Source organism: Mus caroli, unplaced genomic scaffold (assembly GCF_978045245.1).
Source record: "Mus caroli unplaced genomic scaffold, Mus_caroli_1 scaffold_15, whole genome shotgun sequence".
Taxonomy (NCBI): domain Eukaryota; kingdom Metazoa; phylum Chordata; class Mammalia; order Rodentia; family Muridae; genus Mus; species Mus caroli.
In genome coordinates, this window is record NW_028227270.1 from 80032387 (window position 1) to 80051878 (window position 19492).

Consider the following 19492-nt stretch of genomic DNA (forward strand, 5'->3'; position numbering starts at 1 on the left):
GCCCTATAGACTTACTACAGATAATCTGATGAAGTTATTTTCTTAACTGAGTTTCCTCTTCCTAGAAGACCCTAGCCTGTGTCAAGTTGACATAAAAACTAGCCAGCACATCTGTGGAAAATCACATCTATGTTCCCTTGGGATCAGCATATGTAATTTCTTTTTTAAAAAAAAAAATTCCCTTATCTAAGCTTGAATATTGAAGAGATTTTGGACTCATGAAATGTGTTTTGTAGTGTTATCTCCTCTGCAGTTTTTGGAGTTTGGGGAATTCTGTTGTAAATTCTTTAACTGCTAGATACAATTTGCTCAGAGACCCATCAAGTCCTGTGCTTCTCTCATTGGGAACTTTGATTACTGCTTCTCATTTGTGGCTGACTTTGTTTTGTGACTACAAAAATTTGAGCAAAAACCAAATTGAAACAAAAACCAGGGTCAGAAAGCAAACTATCATCAATCAGTCCTTTTAGAAGTTTACGATCCTTTCCTTTCTGTTGGCCGCCATTTGTGGCTCCCTGTCTTGGAGATGGGTGCCAGATTCTCACGGACAAGCTGAGCTCAAGAGTCAGAGCAAAGTTAAAATTCAAAGTCACCCATGGTCTGCAAGTGGGAAGATTAAACAGACAAGGCATCACGCCGGCGCTTGTTTGGAGATTATTTTCCTCAGAGCCAGAACGTAGCCTAATGGATGAAGGTGTCAATACGGATGGCTTAGTTCAAGAACCCACACGGAAGGAGAGAACCAGTTTCTGCAAGACTTCCTCTGATCTCCATATGGATGCTGTCACACACATGCACCCACCCCCTACCCACACACACATACACGTACACATGCACACACTAACAATTTCTAAAAGTCGAAAAACAGTTTCTTTCATAGGCCATATCCCAAAATACAATTATTTTTTATACTATAAAGTAACTGAAAATCAAGTACCTATTTTCTGTGTAGATGCCTCAGAAGTTAAAAGCACAGAACTGCCTTGTAGTTTTGTTTCAGAAATTTTCAGAAGAGTGGAATCATTTCTCCTGGAGATGCCTTTCCATAGTGGTACTAGCTCAGCCTAAAACATAACAGCCTTATTAAACATTAATATTCATAACACCTTTATCAAACATTAATATTCATAACACTCGAACACAACAACACAAACACAAGATATTTTCAATAGCCTTTAAGAAAAATAAGTATTGGGTTTGCTGAATTAAAAAAGAAAAAAAAAAAAAAGGGAGGGCTGGAGAGATGGCTCAGCAGTTAAGAGCACTGACTGCTCTTCCAGAGGTCCTGTGTTCAATTCCCAGCAACCACATGGTGGCTCACAACCATCTATAATGGAATCCAACCCCCTCTTCTGGTGTATCTGAAGACAGCAACAGTGTACTCACATAAATAGAATGAATGAATCTTTAAAAACAAACAAACAAACACTAAGACCTCAACATCCACATCCCCAAACTGGAAGAACACTAAAGTAAAATCTTAACTGATGACTCCAGCTGGGTACCTCTAAAGTGTGGTATAGGTCAGAGGATCATCTAGGAAGTCAACAGATACGCAAATCCTAAACCACCACCTACTAGCTAACCAGTCAGAACTGGGCAGGGCCCAGCACCTAGCAAGCCATCCTCGTCACTCTACTCACCTTAAGTGGGGAGCTGGCAAGCTGCTAATCACTGCCAGTTCTTATAAATAAATAAATATATAGAAGGCCCATTAGTTTTCAGTCTAAGTCAGTTTTCTGACCTGCTGCCATGGTGAATCTATGGTTCAAAGAATACAATACTTACCTTTAACAGAAAATATGCTCTAGCCCTTGCCCCAAATTCCTTCCTTGCAATCCAATGCAGAGAATGTTAAAGTCAGCCTGACACCCTCACTGAACAACCAGCATAGAATTCTTGCTCATTGCACAGTTTAAATGTATCAGTTTGATTCTGTGGAGTTTCTTGGGGCTTTAATTAAGGCCGAAGTTGTATTTATTTGAATGTCTTCTTTTGGCATGTTTAACTAGGACATACTATTCAACAAAATATTAAATATAAAATTGCTGCCATTATCCACAGTTTTTTTTTCAATCCACGAATTCAATAAATTATGGGTCAAATATGACTACATCAAATGTATTCAGACCAATATTTTGTTTATTATTCTTTAAATAATATCAAACACTGACTATATAGTATGACATTGCATTGGGTATTATTTTAAATCATCTAATGGTGATTTAAGTCCACAGGTCATATGTGGATACTGTGCTATTTTAGGGGGGGATGCAATTATCTACAGCTTTTGGTATCCAGGCTGTGTACTGGAACCAGCTACCCAGAGATGCCAAAGGGCACGTATATCTATCCTGACTCATAGGTTTAGTCTATGAGCTATGGAATAAAACAGGTGGAGCTGAGGCCAGGACATTAACTACATTCTATTTCTGCAATAGTAGGTAGGGTACACACAGAATTCTAGCAGCTACTTCTTATTAAGCTATGATGAACTGGTGATGTACTCTGTAATGAGTGTGTGAGTGTGTGTGTCTCTGTGTGTGTGTATGTGGTATACAAAAGTGTGTAAGACATACACACTTTTCAGAGAAGGAAGTCACTCAGCAAATAAGATGAGTAATTTGTCTTTGCATTAGGATACAGAGTATTAGTGTCCATATTCCTTAGTTCTTTGATTAGAGGGAGAGAGGGAGAGAGAGAGAGAAATTTAGAATTATATAACTTTATGGATAAAATTTATATGAACCTAAAGGTGTTTCAACTGCGTAAACTTAAGGTGCAAATGCCAAAATCATTAAAAAGAATTTTTTTAATGTATTATCTCAAAAAAAACTGGAAACTAAAGGAAGAATTACATCAATGAGTTCATTTTGAAGTGGAAATTCAAGAACATGCATTTGTGGGAAATCAGGACAGCACTGGCGTTTCAATAAAGATCCTTCAGAGGCATTCAAAATGACCAGGGGGAAAAAAAAAAAAGCCCTAAATTTACCTGGAGTGTCATAGCAAATATTTAAAATCTTTGACCTTCTACAATGCATACCAGGAGACCCCTGGTTACTCTCAGGGTTCTGAAGAAAGAGATTGAGTTTGACCCACCCATAATGCCCCGGGGCGACCAATAAAGTGCACTTACTTCATCTTTCTCAGGAGCATGGCCACTTCTGACTGGGGAGAGTGGTAGGACTGAAAGTGAGCACACAGTGGGCACATTTCCGTGTGAGCACACAGATACACCCACCCCTCCCCAAGTCACACATGCGCACACTACCGGTTACTGTCCTATCTCAGTGTCTGCACTCTGGAGGCTTTACTCATCCGTCATTCAGCCTCGTTCCCCGCCCCCACCCGCCGTCGCCACCACCCTCATACTTTGTCACTGAACTTAATAAATGACTCTCCTCAGCTCTTCAAAACCTTGTCTTCCCCGAGTTAGCTCAAGACCAACCCACTTCTTACAGAAGATGGTTCCAGCTTATGCCAGATTCCTCTTCACCGATTGATTGCCCACCCTTTTTCTTTTTCTCAGAAATCCGCCTGCCTCTGCATCCCGAGTGCTGGGATTAAAGGCGTGCGCCACCAACGCCCGGCTGCCCACCCTTTTTCTGTACCCCATATTTCAACTGTAGGCTGGCCCCATGTGTGCAAGCAAGCATTCTGCCTTCTCAGGTGTTTCAGGGAAGGATGTCCCCAAGACCACAGATTTCCTGGGTATCTTCCTTCCCCATCATAAATGTCCACTGACTTACTGAGAAGTAGCCCAAATAACACAAGCAAGCGGTGCTTACTCCGTAGAGAACTGACTCTCTGCTTCCTCCTTTGGGAATATGTTCTTAGGGATTTCCTTTTGTGGTTCTGGGTCCAGGATCGTTCACTGGTACTTGAACTTGAATCTTCGTTACTCTCCAAGAAGTCATGGTTCCTATCATTAAACTTTTTTCCCAAAACAGATGACAAATGAGAACAGCGAAAGTGGGGATTAGCGTCAACATCTGTGTAAAAATGAACATATCAACGCATGCACATGCGCGTGTGCGCGTACACTAAACACTGATTTAACTCAGAAGACACAATTCGGGCTGGTGAGATGGCTCAGTGGGTAAGAGCAACCGACTGCTCTTCCGAAGGTCCGGAGTTCAAATCCCAGCAACCACATGGTGGCTCACAACCAAGATCTGACTCCCTCTTCTGGAGTGTCTGAAGACAGCTACAGTATACGTACATATAATAAATAAATCTTTAAAAAAAAAAAAAAACTACGTTCTCTTCCACCAAAAAAATAAATAAAGTACAGAAGTGAGGGGGGAAAAAGAGGGAGGGGGTCATTCCATGAATCAGTTCTCATAAAAGGTGCCCTGCAGTTGATGACAAATTCTCTCTTGTCCAGTATTTGGAATTGAAAGGGGATTGGTAAAAGCCCCAAAGCAGCGGCACCCCAATATTACACCAACACCACTGCTACAGGTTGACATGACAAAACCAGGTTAAACCGATCTTCCCAGTGGCTGGGAAGTAGCTCCTTGGTCAAGAGCATCCCTATCGAGTACAGCTGTCCCCACAGTGAGGCACAGAAGTGAGGCAGAGAGGTGTCTTTGCAAAGCAGGTGTAGTGAACAGGAACGAATTTACTTCCGGTTACTCATTATTGTTGGCTGTTGGTATTCAATTAAATGTTTAAACTACCTTTTATACACCTCTATGGAAAAACGTGGTTTTGGCCACATGTGGCTTGTCCTTGTGATTGTCTACAGCTTGACCTCTTGAGAACTTTAGTCAGGCGACTGACTGTTCTTGGTTTTTTTTTTTTTTTTTTTTCGAGACAGGGTTTCTCTGTGCAGTCCTGGCTGTCCTGGAACTCACTCTGTAGACCAGGCTGGCCTGGAACTCAGAAATCCGCCTGCCTCTGCCTCCTGAGTGCTGGGATTAAAGGCGCGACGGACTGTTCTTAACCCTCAGTGTGAACTGTCTGAGGCTCTGACTAAAGTTGGCTATTGCACAAGACTTTAGTCTGCCTGGTTCATCAGCTCCATTCTCCCACCCCAGGACAGTGGCAGTGAACCAGGGAGACCTTCTCTTCCTGCAGAGGAGTTCCTCAGTTTGTCACAGCTGTAACAGAAACCTGAAAAATACTGGTTTAAAAAAAAAAAAAGCTTGGCTGTGTCTTATATCAATGGGGTCAAAACATCTAGACTTCCTTACTGTCTGCAGACCCCAGGTAGGAAACTCTGAGTCTCGGGGACAGAGGATAGGAACAACTACAGGACAACACAGTTGCTGGAAGCTGAGGAGCTCAGCTTTAGACAAGCCTTTTTTTTTTTTTTCAGTGTTCATTTTTTGAGGTTTTTTGTTTTTTTTTGTTTTTTGTTTTTTTTTTTTATATACTGAAAGGCAGGCTTAGGGACTGTGCTCCCCTGGGAGGCGCAAACAGGGTCTTTCTGGATGGGTTGCCCCTAGGCTCACAAAGAGAAAGCCACATCTTTAAACACTAACTCAGAAGCATTTTATTTTGTTGTGGGTTTCTGTTTGTTTGTTTCTTGTTTTTGTTTTGAGACTGTCTTGCTCTGTTGCCCAAGCTGGCCTTGAACGCATGGAAATCCTCCTGCCTCAGCCTGCCATGTGCTGGATTACAGGTGTGAGCCACCATACCTGGTCTGTTTCAATTCTTTAACAGGTCAAAACCCACTAACGGTAAGTAAGTGCTAGGTGTACCATGTGTCTCCCAGCCTTGTCTTTTTCTTTTTTAAAGCAAGAGCAAGCTTTAGGCTCTAGGACCAACTTTTAACAGGGTTAGGGGGTTGAAGTAGAGCCCCACATCTGGCCTTCTGATAGATTTCTTTGGCTTTAATGTGTTAGTCACCATAGCAACATTTACTTTTTCCCAGTGTGCCTCTTTGGGCCCCAGAGAAAGGACCTATGTCACCTCTCATCTACCATGAGACAAGCAAGGAGGTTTCTCTTGAGGTCTGTGAACAGAGGCTACTGTACAAAGGCTGACTGAAGGGGGTCGACTTTAAGTCTTCTATGATCTAGTTACCAACAAATGGGTTTTAACAGAAAATTCACCCCTCCCCCTTCCACTCTTGTTGACTGATCTCATTCCTCTAACTGGATGAGGCTGGCTGTTGCAGATTTACCTTTTCACAGATAGTAGCTTATAAAGTCTATGTCACATACTGAATGAGAAAGGAGGAAAATAAGTAAATACGTATACCAAAAGATTAGTATTGCTATTTTCTATTGTTATCTGTCTTGGGGGCGCGGGGGGGGGGGGAGGTGTCTGCCTGCTGTTAGAAGTAGCACTGAGTGGGAGTAGAGAGTTAGGGCAATTTTGAAAATGGTGCACAAATGATGAACATTTAAGGTTAAGTCAATAGAAATTCCTACATTACCGGCATCCTTCTGCCCTGTTCTCTGTCCCTAGCAAAGGCAGAATCCTCCCTAAAATAAAAATGCACCAAGTTAACAGGGCAGGTATGACCTCAATTCCCCCTCCCCCTCCCCGCAAAGGTCTGGCTTCTTGATCATGGACAGAGTGTGGGATGTACTCTTTTCTGCACACAAATATATCTTACAACCTGTTTCCACATACACCCTCTGGAAGAAGATATTGCTATTCAAAAGAAAATGGACCTTTGTGGAGTCTTTCATCCCTCAGACACAAGGAATGGGGGAGGGGTGTCAAGGTAGAGTCAGCAGGGAGTCTAGCAGCACAGTTGATGCTCAAAAACTGGGATCTTCCAACCCTGGCCCTGCCCAGGACCCATCTGGGGTGCTTTAAAAAAAAGTTGTCCCCAGAGTTTGGTGATACTGTCAACTGGTCACTTGTCTTCTGTGGAGAAACACTGCCTGTTCTTCAATTGGGTGGTTTTATTGAGTTCCTTAAGTTCCTCTTCTATATTTAACAGTAACCTCTCATCAAACACCCAGTCTACTGACATAGTTGTGGGGTGACTGCAACTTGTGTGTACTGTTGGGAGGGGGCAGCTTCTATGGAAAATAATATGATCCAACAGAAAAAAAAAATAAAGATAGAACTATTATATGATTTTCCAATCTTGCTTTGGGGTCTATAACCAAAGGAATTGAGAAATCTGACAGTGGTATGCAAGTTGTTGGTTCCAAATCTAAAAAGCCCAACCAAAGATGGTATAGAAGAAGCTAGAGAGAGAGAGAGAGAGAGAGAGAAAGATCTACATAGATATATATGTGTGTATGTATATGTATATATATGTGATGTGTGTATGTATGTATATGTATACATACACACACACACACACATACAAATATTCCAAAGCCAGATCTCCCAATCACTCCTTGCCCCAGGCATTTGGATTGGGGACATCATCCTGTACCAAGCTGTGTTCATCCATTCACCCACTGATGACCATTTGAATTGTTCCCATTTGGTGGTTTTCTTAAACGAAGCTGCTGTAAACATCTGTGCACATCCTCTTTGTGGACCTACGCTAACAGACATCTTGAAACTACACAAGATTGGAAGAAATGGACCAGAGGGTAGGGACCCCTCTACGACGCTACCAAGTGATTGTGAGAGTACTGTCGCTTCCATCCTGTCATGACCGTGACATACAGACAGCATTTCTGAGACTGGCCTTCCTGATGACGTACAATGCATTCTGCTGTCGGCTGAGGCACACTCTTCGGAACGGCTCTCATGGGCTCACCTGTCACCTGCATATGTCTTCGCTAGGACAAAACTCACTTAAATCGTTTGCCTGTAGCTCCATTGGTTTGCATCTTTACCACTGAAACTTTTAACCATATATCCAGAAGCAAGTATTTACAATTATTTTCAACAAGCTGTGGCTGGTCTTTTCTATGGTACCTAGGACTTTTTAACGAGCACAGGGGTTTTGCTGAAGTCTAGCTAATCAGTTCATTGGGTTGTTTTGGTTTTTTGGTTCAGGCTGATTTTAGTTTGATATCTCCAAAACTGACCTCTGCAAAGTCACATATTCATTCCAAGTATGTTTTATATCTAAGCCTATGTGCCAAGTTTGGTTCATTTTTATCCAGTGAAAAGATTTGGTGATCATTTGGAGGGTGTTGTTGTTGTTGTTGTTGTTGTTGTTGTTGCTGGGGGGTTTTTTGGTGTTTTTCTTCATAAGGATATTCAATCATTTCTGTTAATTTTGCATCAGTTCTAGAAAACCCTACCTTTCCCCTCTGAATTGCCTCTGTTTTACCTCAGACAACAACAACCCACATCCCTGCACAGAGCCTTTTCGTGTTTCCTGCTCTTTTACTTAGATATCTTCATAGCAACTCAGTAAGTCTGCAGAGCAGGTAGGGTGGAAGCCCTGTCACTTTGCTCCAATTTGAAAACCTTCCTAAGTTTCCTCACAGAATTGAGAAGTGGCTCACCAGTGTCTTTTTAAGCCTACTGATATTCCAAAGCAGGAGTTAAGTACTTAGATCTATTTGGGCGGAGTTGAGATCTTGCTATTGAATAGTCTCTCATGAGCACACTATCTCTCCACCTACTTAGATCTTTTTCTCTTCTCTCTCACTGTGTTCTGTAGCAGCCCCTGTATGGCTGTGTCCTAAAACTACCCTGAAAATTAATACCAAACTGTGTTATATATTAATGCCATTACAAACAGTACTGCTTTGTCATTCAATAAGAAAAAAACCTGAGTTTCATACACCGATATTGTGTTTAATCTAAAATGCAGCAGCAAAAAAAAAAAAAAAAACATTGCTAAAAGGCAGCTCTGAAGGTTTGCTTGCAAGGCCCTGGAGGGCAGGGGAGTTTGCCAGCACAGCTCAAATTGTCCTACCAAACACTTCACATGGAGTTTGATGTGAATGGCCAGGTTAGAGGAAACTCTAAACTGTCAGCATGTCGTACTCAAATGAGAGTCATCTGTGTGGTTTTATAGTTTTACAATGGTCTAAATGTTCACACACACACACACACACAAAAAACTGAACAGATACAAAAACATGATGCATGATACACACACACAATGATATACTGCACAGCCACCCAGAATGAAATCCCGAAATTCTAAACATGGGTTGACACCAGAGAAAATCCCACTAAGTGAAATAAACTGCGTGGACAAAGACAAGTCCACATGACCTCACTGCCATGTGGAATCTGCAATGTCTCCATAAACATGGGACTTACTATAGACGCAGGGAGGCCTTGGAAGTATCAATGTGTGCAGTTACTATGCCAATTAAAAAAAATATGTTGAAAATGAAAGTCACTTACTTTATATTATTTAAGTCAGAAGCCTGATTTTGAATTGATGGTTCTTGCATATCCAAAGGATAATCATAGTCTGAAGTAACTAGTTAAAAATAGAATAATGATAAGCACCTTGGGCAAACATTTAACCAGACCATTCAGAGACGGTAGAGAAACTCACTGCACCTTGTTCCGGTTCATCTTGTTTTGAGTTTTCAAGTGAACGTTCTTCTGTATTTGTTATCTGAAAAAAGAGAGAGAGAGAGAGAGAGAGAGAGAGAGAGAGAGAGAGAGAGAGAGAGAGAGAGGAGAGATGAGAGGAGGAGGAAGAGGAGGAGGAGGAGGAGGAGGAGGAGGAGGAGGAGGAAGAAGAAGAAGAAGAAGAAGAAGAAGAAGAAGAAGAAGAAGAAGAAGAAGAAGAAGAAGAAGAAGAAGAAGAAAAGTTGTTGTTGTCGTTTCTATGGTAACAGGGAAGCCTCAGCGTCCAGTTTTTGAGAACCACTCTGCCTCTGAAGTACAACCACACACAACTTGTTATGTCCCAATGACTCGGTTGTTCCAAAACTTTCACTTCCAAATCACAAGCAAGGACTTGTCGTGATCAAAGATGGCCATGGTATGTATCAGTTCCATAGGAAGTGCTACGAGAATGTTTCCAGGAACATCAGCACTAGGGACCATGGTTCAACTTCCCAAGGCGCCTAATGGTGACATCAAAAGGTGACAACTTATCTGAAAGACGCATCTCTGACTGTTAGATGTAAAAAGCCCCGGCCGACTCCGTGCGTTCACATAAGGAAACAAGAAATGGAATGAATGTCTAAGCCACGAGGCTCTCATCTTGTTTAGTTTTTAAGCGTGCGCATCAAAGCGCACATGTGTGATGTAACCTGTGGGACTTTGCTTCATGTCTGTATTGTGAAAAGTCTGATAAGTCAAGCCAAACACTTTTGGCACTTTCTTATTGCTTTATAGTGAGAACATCCCAAACCCTTTTGCCAGCATCGTCATTACCCACCACCATCCTGCTGTGAAATAACACGCCAGCCCTTCTCGCCCCAGCCAGTTGATAACTGAGTGCCCTTTTCAAAATCCTAAGAAAGCCAGACCTAAGAGCTATGTGTCACCCCCTGAGCTGGATAGCTTTATGTCAACTCAACATAAGCTAAAGTCATCAGGGAAGAGGGAACCTCAATTGAGAAAATGCTTCCTGTAAGATTGGACTGTAGGCAAGCCTGTTGGGTGTTCTCTTAATTAGTGATTGATGGGGGAGGGACCAGTCCATGCTGGATGGGGCCACCCCTGGGCTGATGGTCCTAGGTTCTATATGAAACATTCTGAGCAAGCTAGTAAGCAGTACCCTTCCATGGCCTCTGCATCAGCTCCTGGCTCCAGGTTCCTGCCCTGCTTTAGTTCCCGTCCTGACTTCCTTCAGTGGCAAACAGTGGTAAAAAAGAGTAATCATTTATAGACCTTTTCCTCCACAAGCTGCTTTGCCCATAGGAGTTCTTGACAGCAATAGAAACCCCCAGTCACCTCCACTGATTGACACAAAGCCCTGAGAGCAGCAGTATTAGTCAGTGTATCCACATGTTCCCCAGCAAGAGAGAGAAACCACATCTGACCCTCAGGCTCCATCCCTACATTAATTTGCAGATATCTTCCTCCAGATACCAAATGAGGGGACACGACAGAGAGCAGTCTAGACAGGCATTTCATGGGAGAGACATGTTCAGTGAACAGAGAGAATGCATCAGCTTGGGATGTGAACTCAATTTGAAGATGACAGATTATTGGCCCACAGCCGTGGAAGAGAAAACTGGGCTAGCATTCAGGAGAGGAGATGTATGCTTGTCTATCCTGAAGGCCACAAATACCAACCTCCAGGCTCCCTTTACTCACACCAGGCACCGTCTGGACATTAAAGCAGCGAGTTATTAGGCATCGGTCAGCTTCAGCATCCACGAACTCTGGCAGGATTGTGGATTCTTCCGCATCCTCTAGTCAGTAAGAAAGGAACAAAACCCAGTAACCTCCATGAACCAAGCAGGCATTGTGTCCTTACTCTCCAAGCAAATATGGCTCTAGTACACCGCCACCTAGTGGTATGCGCTGGTAGTGAGGTTGTGCCTCGAAGCTAAGCACTTGAAATTGAAATTCAAGAGAAGCTGCCTTGTTCCAGTAGGAATGGGCACTGCCGAATTGCATCTCCTAACAACCCCCAGTCTCTGTTCTTCTCGGCCGCTTCCAGATGTCCCCAAAGAGGGACACTGGCAGAATGAGAAGGAGCTTCAAGGTTATGATCGGGTCTTCATGGGATGCTGTTAGCTGACCAGCTCAGGGTGTGAAGGACTTTTTCCAAGGCACCCCCATGCTTCTTCTACAGTGAAGTTAGAGTCAGAATTCTGCCACCTCCCGGCATACCTGCTTCTCTTTCACAGCTACTAGAAATCCCACCATCTTCTTTTTCAAGGCCAGAAAAGAGTTTCACCAAAACAGAAGTCTGAAATGAGGGGGCCTTTAAAAAAAACAAAACAAAACAAAACACAGCTCTAAAGCTGACCCCACAGCGAGTTGATGAATTAGAGGAGCTGCATATCTGCTATGTTCTTTTGCATGTTGCCCCCTCCCCCAACTACCACCTTCTAGGATCAGCTCTGTTTGTTCAGCCACTCTCCCGTGGTCTTTTGTCAACTGTCAATGGTTTGAATGCACTCTTCAATCTTTGCATATTAGAAACCATACCCACAGTTCAGTAGCTGTGAGAGCAGGGATGGTTTTTTTTTTTGGGGGGGGGGGGGGCGGGGGCATGCTGTAAGACTACTTCTGAGTCGAGACCTTCAGAGGCTGGCTGTAACCTCCTCCAGCCTTGAGTAGGCTGGCTTTGACCTTGCTGCCACTGAGAATGAGACCACCTGGGGTGGATCCTTCCAATTTAGATGGCTCTATTGTTCTGTCACCTGCCCCTGCTCTTCTCCAAGACACTGCTTACTGCTGAGAGGTCCTAGAGATATTCCGGAGACAGCATCAGGCAGACAGCATCCTGCAGATCCACCTACAGTCTGGCAACAGGCACCAAGAATGAATTGGCAGGGATTGGGCCTCCTCCCTTTATAAGCACAGACTCTTAGTAAACTTGGGGGCCTTGAACAGAAACATGTCTTGGCCTCCATTATTTCTCTCTCGGTTTCCTTCCATACAGCTCCGGCCTCCCATCCGCAGGCGGCTACAGCTGGCCAGATGTCAGGACAAGGTCAAAGGAGACTCCAGCCTCCAGAGCTAAATAGACTCTGTTACTTTATCAGTGACCTAGCCTGTTGATGACGTATAACAAAATATGGCTAACAGATGATGGAGGAAGAGGGGGAAAGGAGGAGGATGGAGAAAGAGGGAGGGGAGGGAGAGGGGGAGGAGGCAAGGGGGTAGGGGGAAGAAGGAGGAGGCAAGGAGAGAGGGAAGGAGAAGGAGAGGAGGAGAGGGCAAGAAAGGGAGGGGAGGAGGTGGTGAGGTGGAGGGGAGGAGGGGATGAAGGGGAGGGGGAAAGGGGAAGAAAGAAAAAAAGAAAAAGAAGAAAATAGAAGAAAAGAAAAGAGAAAAAAAGAAAAGAAAAAGAAAACCTGGCATCCAGGTTCTTCCAGTTTAAGTTGCTCTAAGGCCTAGAGTGACTTTGCATCCACACTTCCCTGGAATGTGGCTCTCTCAATGTGAGTCTGCAGTGAGTGCCCACTAAGGATCCTCCAATCCCCACCCTTTTCATACAGGAGCTTCCTACTCCAGGAGCTGTGGCTTCCTCTGGTGTAGACTCCAGTCCTCCACACCAAAGACATCTCATTCAGTTTGGGGATGTGGGAACGTGCCAATTCAATGATCCTCATAAGTAAAGGCCAACTGAGCACACATCGGGCCATTTTGTCAAGTGACATTACAGAAAAGCCTTCTTCCTAAGTGGTTCATACGTCCTCCTCTCTCATCCTCCTTGTAGGACCTTGAGAACTACTAGATCTGTAGAACACCTTATCATCTATAAGATGCTTAAAATAGAACTCAAAACAAACGAAAGGAGCCAGCCAAGACTCCCTCCCGCACCTTGCTCCTTCCCTTCCTCTGGCCTTTCCATTCAGTCTCTTTGTCTGTTGTTGGATGTCCTTTTACCACAAATCTCTGCCTTGCCTATTGTCTGTGATGAAAAAGCACCCCTGTGCATGTATAGGAAGAAGTGGGGTCAAGTCGGGAGACCACAGAATCCCAAGGCAGGGGTAGGGCATTTCTACAAGGAAAGACCAGTACAGAGTTGAGAACCTCCCTTCTGATTCTGCCCAGGATCAGGAAGAAAGATCAAGAAGTCTGCCGTCTCCGTGGGAGTATGAACATGGGAGTATGGGAAGGGAGTAATAATACCTCATCTACAAGCTACACTGGCCACAGTACATGCAATAAAGCCTTTCAAGGCAGAAAGGACTTTTGTGCCCTATGTATTGAAGATAATGGACCCATGAAGAGATCAGATTGAACCTAGAACTCTCAAGTCTTCTGCTTGACCAAAGGATACATCAAAACCCAAGAGACTGAAAATATATTTTCAAACGATCAAAGAAAATGAAGCTAGGCATGGTAGCAACAGGCCTTTAATCCCAGCACTTTCGAGGCAGAGGCAAGTGGATCTCTGTGTTCAAGGCCAGCCTGGTCTACAGAGTGAGTTCCAGGGCTATAGAGAGAATCCTTGTTTAGAAAAAGGAAAGAAGGAACGAACGAATGAACAGACTAGGGTGAGAGAAAAAGGGAGAGAGGGAATGAGGAGAGAAGGGGAGAGATAGATGATGGATGGATGGGCGGATGGATGGGCAGATGGATGGATGGATGGATGGATGGATGGATGGATGGATAGATAGATAGATAGATAGATAGATAGATAGATAGATAGATAGATAGATAGATAGATAGATAGATATGCCACCTGTTTGTCTTCTCCCAAAGCTTGAATGGAAGCTTGTAAAATGCCAAGTTGCCTATCGAAGTGGATTTCTATTTTCTTTGCTTCTCTCTTGCTGATAACAATCGGCTGCTTCAGGTAAACGATGAACATCTTTATCGTATCATTTTCTAACAACAAAAAAAAAAAGGTGCCATATCAGGTATATCAGTGTAATGAAAGCTTTTGTCAACTGTACAGAATCTTCTGCAGAGAATGTGAAGCCATACTAAATATAAATGACATTGACATTTTTATTTACATACACACAAATACATGACTCAGAGGCCGATTATCTGAAAACATGAAGGACCTTGCTGTTCTAGTAAAGAAATAAGTGTCATCTTATATGGCACCATTCCATGTGTCCCTAAAAAGAATTCTTGTTATACAACAGGTACTTTAGTTTCAAATATGCTAAGCAAAACTCTCTTCTCTCCCTCTCTTTCTCTCTCTGAAATCCTACAGTTCTAAAATTCAGTTTCCAATATGCCAATATCCATTTCATAGACATCGCTTTTTTTTTTTTTTTGGTTTTGGTTTTTCAAGACAGGGTTTCTCTGTATAACCCTGGCTGTCCTGGCACTCACTTTGTAGACCAGGCTGGCCTCGAACTCAGAAATCCGCCTGCCTCTGCCTCCCGAGTGCTGGGATTAAAGGCGTGCGCCACCAAGTAGAAACATCTATGGAGATGTCTGGGTCTCAGGCAACAGCCCCTTCTGTGATACTGTTGTGGCAAATGAGCAGTCAGTTTCAAAACTGAAAATAACTCGGATCAAAATTCAAGTTCAGTCTCAAAAAAAAAAAAACTGCATCAGTAAAGACTAGACAGATGCTAGATCTCGTAGGAAGGTCATGAAAGAGCAGACAGAGCTAAGAGCCAAGTACCTACCCAAGGTAGAAGAGAGAGAAAATGAAGAGAATAGGGGACACACAGGTCTTCACCTGGGTGATCCAAGATGACAACCCACTTGGCAATTATTGGCTGATACAAACTACATGATCTGCCAGCAGAGAACCACATCAGACTGTAAAGATTTAACATAGTTAAGAACATACAACAGCACAACCATTTTCATCTTAATTACAAGTTGATATCTTTCAAAGAGTCAGTTGAGTAATGGGTTGAGACTAATCCACTCTTTCGTTTAATGACGCTAAGAGAATATTGCAAATGCTCTCTGATTGCCTTGTGGTTAAGGACTCGGCTCTCTCCTTACCTCAGGCTGAGTTCAATTTCCATTCAGAGAAGCCTCCCTTCTGGGTCTGGAGAGATGGCTCAAAGAACAAGAGCTCATTTATTCTTCCAGAAGACCCAAGTTCAGTTCCCAGCACCCATATCGGGCGGCTCACAAACACCTCTTCCATCAGCTCCAGGAGACCTGACACCCTCTTTTGGCCTCTGTAGACATCCACTCACATGCAAGAATTTCTGGACACAGACAGACACAGACATGTAAATAAAATAAATATTTAAAATGTAAGAGAAATACTCCAAATAGGAAGGTATGGTCAAAATCTGCTCTAGAATTAACTAAACATAACAGCAACAGAAGCAACAGTCAAAGCTCTATGGAAAGGCATTTACATCTTACCTATAATGATGAACTTGACCATGGCTTCCTTCAAAAGTTTTACTGGCTCCCACAGAGCACTCTTGAGGGGAAAAAAGAAGGTGGGGGGGGGTCATGGACACATAACCATATTTACCCAAAGAATTCCCAAATGCTCAGGTCTACTGGGGAATGAACCCTGGTTACCTCTGCATTATCTATGTAAAAAGTCACGCTCTGGCTTCCTAGGTTAAAATCAATCCAAAATTCCTCTAATTTTTCATCAGCTGGTTTTCTCATCTGTGGGAGAATTTCAGCAAAAGTTATGTGGATATCTCACGTCAAAAGGTCCAATTAAATCACTCACTAACAATACCCTATGCCCCTAGAACAGAGCTAGTATCCAACTCAGAAGTGGGTCTCACGTCTGGTACTCAACGCCCTGTGCAGAAAGAGCCCATTGTCCTCAGACTATCTAACAGATACTTCAAGGTGTTACATGACCCTATCCATGTAACTTTTTCCCTTGGTGAAAATCATGAAGGGAGAGGGGACCCGTTGTGTGTTGAATCTGTAGTAAACACTGAATAGCAATGGAAACGCCCAGCAAGGAAGATTTTGTGAGCAAGCGAGCGGCGATCTGGTGTCCCGCTTACCGTCAATCAGGGAACAGCTAATACTTAAGCTCTGATTGCTTTTGCTTTTATAGTTATAAAATACACATTCGTGGTAAAAATCAAGCTTCCAGCGATGCAGTATTCTAGAAAGAGTAAATGTCTTTCCTGTCCCCATAGGCATCTATCTGCCCGGAAGCTCCTCCTGCAATGCCATCTATCCTCCCTAGGGGAATCCTAGACAAATGTCAGAGTCCAGGCTGAGCACCACTCATCGGATAGACTTAGACCAGAGTGCTTCTGATTTTGGAATGTCTGCATGTATGTAACGGGAAGGAGACTTGGGAAAGGGACTCGTTCATACCACAAACCAACTGACATTCATCTCCTAGGGGAAATTTATACCGTAGTTGACATATTATATACTTGTATTCTACTTGTGCCTTGCATGAAGACAGGTGTGGGTCATTTTATGTTTCTTTTACATCTTATTTACTGTGTGTTTGCATTCACATGAGGGTGTGTCATGGCATACACATGGAGGTCAGAGGACAACTTGCAGGAGCCAGTTCGCTCCTACCATGCATCTCTCAGGGACTGAGTTCAGGCCACTGGGCTTGGCAAAAGCACCTTTATCTGATGAGCCATCACCATGGGCCATGAGGCTTCTTGTGTTTATGTGTGTGTGGATGTACATGGGTGTTGAACCTCAAGTAGCATCTAACTTTCTATTCTGCATACAGGATCCTTGCCTAGAATTTCCTCAGTTCTACTTGGCTGGCCAGTCAATCCAGCGGTCTTCCTGTCTCAGCCCAGACCAAAGGATCCAGAACTGGAATTAAAAGTGGATACTATGACTCCTAGCTAAAAAAAAAAAAAAAAAGGAAGGAAGGAGGAATTATTTCTAAGTATTAAACTCCTGTCTTCATGCTTTTGAGGCAGGTACTTTTTTGACTAAGCTCTCAAGTCTTAATCTTTCTATTTGGTATCACGGAGCGCTCAGTAGGTCAGGCTTGTTGGAACATGTTAGACCTTTGGCATAGGATGTTCAACCTTATGCATAATGCCATTATTCCATGAACAGTAGACTAAACACCAGACTCGCTATTCTAGAAACCCACTTTCTAAGAAACAAGAATTTTTGGGACAATTTTTCTCTCCATCGCTCAAGCCTACCATGGTGACCACAGAGAGGAGCAGAGAGCTTTCCCCACAACACACGCCACTAAAAGCCAGTCGACAGGTGCTAGTGTAAGAGCCCGGATTGAAGCAGATGGAAGCCTGGAAGCCTGGAAGCCCTGACGAGAACAACCAGAGAGTAAACTCCTCCTCGGGGAAACAGAAAAGGAGAGAAACATGACAGGCAAGCATCCTTAACTCAGCTTTGGGAAAAGGAGCTTTGTGTTGGGAGTTGAAAAGGCTCAGCCCCAGGAGCCATGAAGGGTTCCCTGAGCCCATGACAAAGAAATGATCGAAATGATTAGTGAGAACACCCAAGAAATCTCCGCTGAGCCACAGTTTTAGGTAAGTAGGTGTGCTTCCCCTGGAAGCCATGAAGCTATTGCTCGGAGCCCTATTACATGAAAAGCCTGTTTCTCTAGAACCCCCAAAGAGATGAGGAAAGGAAACTAGTTAGCTTTAGTCTCCAAAGTATGAGGTAGAACGGGAGCTAGAAGGCTCACACCGGTGCCATAGCATGAGCTACAGTGACACATAGTTCAGAAAGATCGCTCGCCCCAGGGTGACTCGCACTATAGCACACAGAGTGCAGAGAAAGGAATGTGGACCAGTTGCCAGGAGCAGAGGGAAAGAGAGGATTATCAGCTAGATGGGAATAATTAGGAGAACCTTGACTCTTTGTCTTCCAATTCAGCCATGCATAATGTGCCCTATGAACAGGTGAAATGCAATGTGAGGGTCTGACACTCACAGTCTGAACTCTAAGATCCCTCCTCCTAGTATAGCCATAGACCCTGTACTGGCAGGTTTTATGTGTCAACTTGACACAGGCTGGGGTTATCACAGATAATGGAGCTTCAGTTGGGGAAGTGCCTCCATGAGATCCAGATGTAAGGCATTTTCTCAATTAGTGATCAAGGGGGAAAGGCCCCCTTGTGGGTGGGACCATCTCTGGGCTGGTAGTCTTGGGTTCTATAAGAGAGCAGGCTGAGCAAGCCAGGGGAAGCAAGCCAGTAATGAACATCCCTCCATGGCCTCTGCATCAGCTCCTGCTTTCTTACCTGCTTGAGTTCCAGTCCTGACTTCCTTGGTGATGAACAACAGTATGGAAGTGTAAGCTGAATAAACCCTTCTCTCCCCAACTTGCTTCTTGGTCATGTTGTTTTGTGCAGGAATAGAAACCCTGACTAAGACAGTCCTCTTTAGGCTTTCTGAAAACACATCCTGGTTCTGACATGAACTGATCAGTTTAGAGGGCAGGTCACTAAGAGAAGATAACATCTCTTTTTTAAAAAGCCCGGTACCTGAGGACTGACAGCCAGGGTTATTCTGGCCTCTACATATATGCAACCTGCACACACACACACACACACACACACACACACACACATGCAAGTAAATGGCCCCTTAGAGCGCTGACAGCAAAGTCTGACCTAACTGTGTTTCATTTCACACCACCCTTGTGGAGAGAGGGAGGGGATGAAGAGAGGCATGCAGACCTACCTCCTGACCATCAGCAAAAGCAGCCAAGCACGGGAATGAGTAGACCCTACAAAACACCTCACAATTAAACATCAAAATGTCCTGGAGTTGTCTTACAGTTTTCACAACTATGGCGTGCTGGGCCGACTCCTATACACAGGACTTATGAGGGGACTCCAACTCAGCAGATAAAGATCCTCCTGTGGTGAGATTTTCCCTCCAGCAGACAGTTTATAAGTCAGGATCATTAGCATTCTTTTCAGAAAAAAAAATCACTCGGTCCTAATTCCTAAAGAACAGAGTGAATTTAGCAAATATCGTCTCATCCAGGAGTTACCTATTCATGATATGTCTATCCTTTAGTCTTTTCAAGATTACTCTTCAAGAAATCCAGGAAGTCTCAGGATAGGAAAGATGGCTGACAACACTTTGTTGCTCTTGCAGAGGACCTGGGTTCAGTCCCCAACACCCACATG

General features: G+C 43.6%; 1 protein-coding gene across 1 annotated transcript in view; it reads right to left on the reverse strand.

The window, feature by feature from the left end:
• The window catches only part of Sycp2l (synaptonemal complex protein 2 like), a 67376-nt gene that overhangs the window by 26112 nt on the left and 21772 nt on the right, over window positions 1-19492 (reverse strand). Inside the window, 12 exon segments of the mRNA XM_021181021.1 lie at window positions 938-1064; window positions 3140-3189; window positions 3792-3936; window positions 6392-6440; window positions 9244-9322; window positions 9406-9463; window positions 11101-11219; window positions 11644-11737; window positions 14174-14319; window positions 15784-15844; window positions 15949-16041; window positions 19038-19083. Of these exon segments, the coding sequence (XP_021036680.1) occupies window positions 938-1064; window positions 3140-3189; window positions 3792-3936; window positions 6392-6440; window positions 9244-9322; window positions 9406-9463; window positions 11101-11219; window positions 11644-11737; window positions 14174-14319; window positions 15784-15844; window positions 15949-16041; window positions 19038-19083 (1067 nt within the window).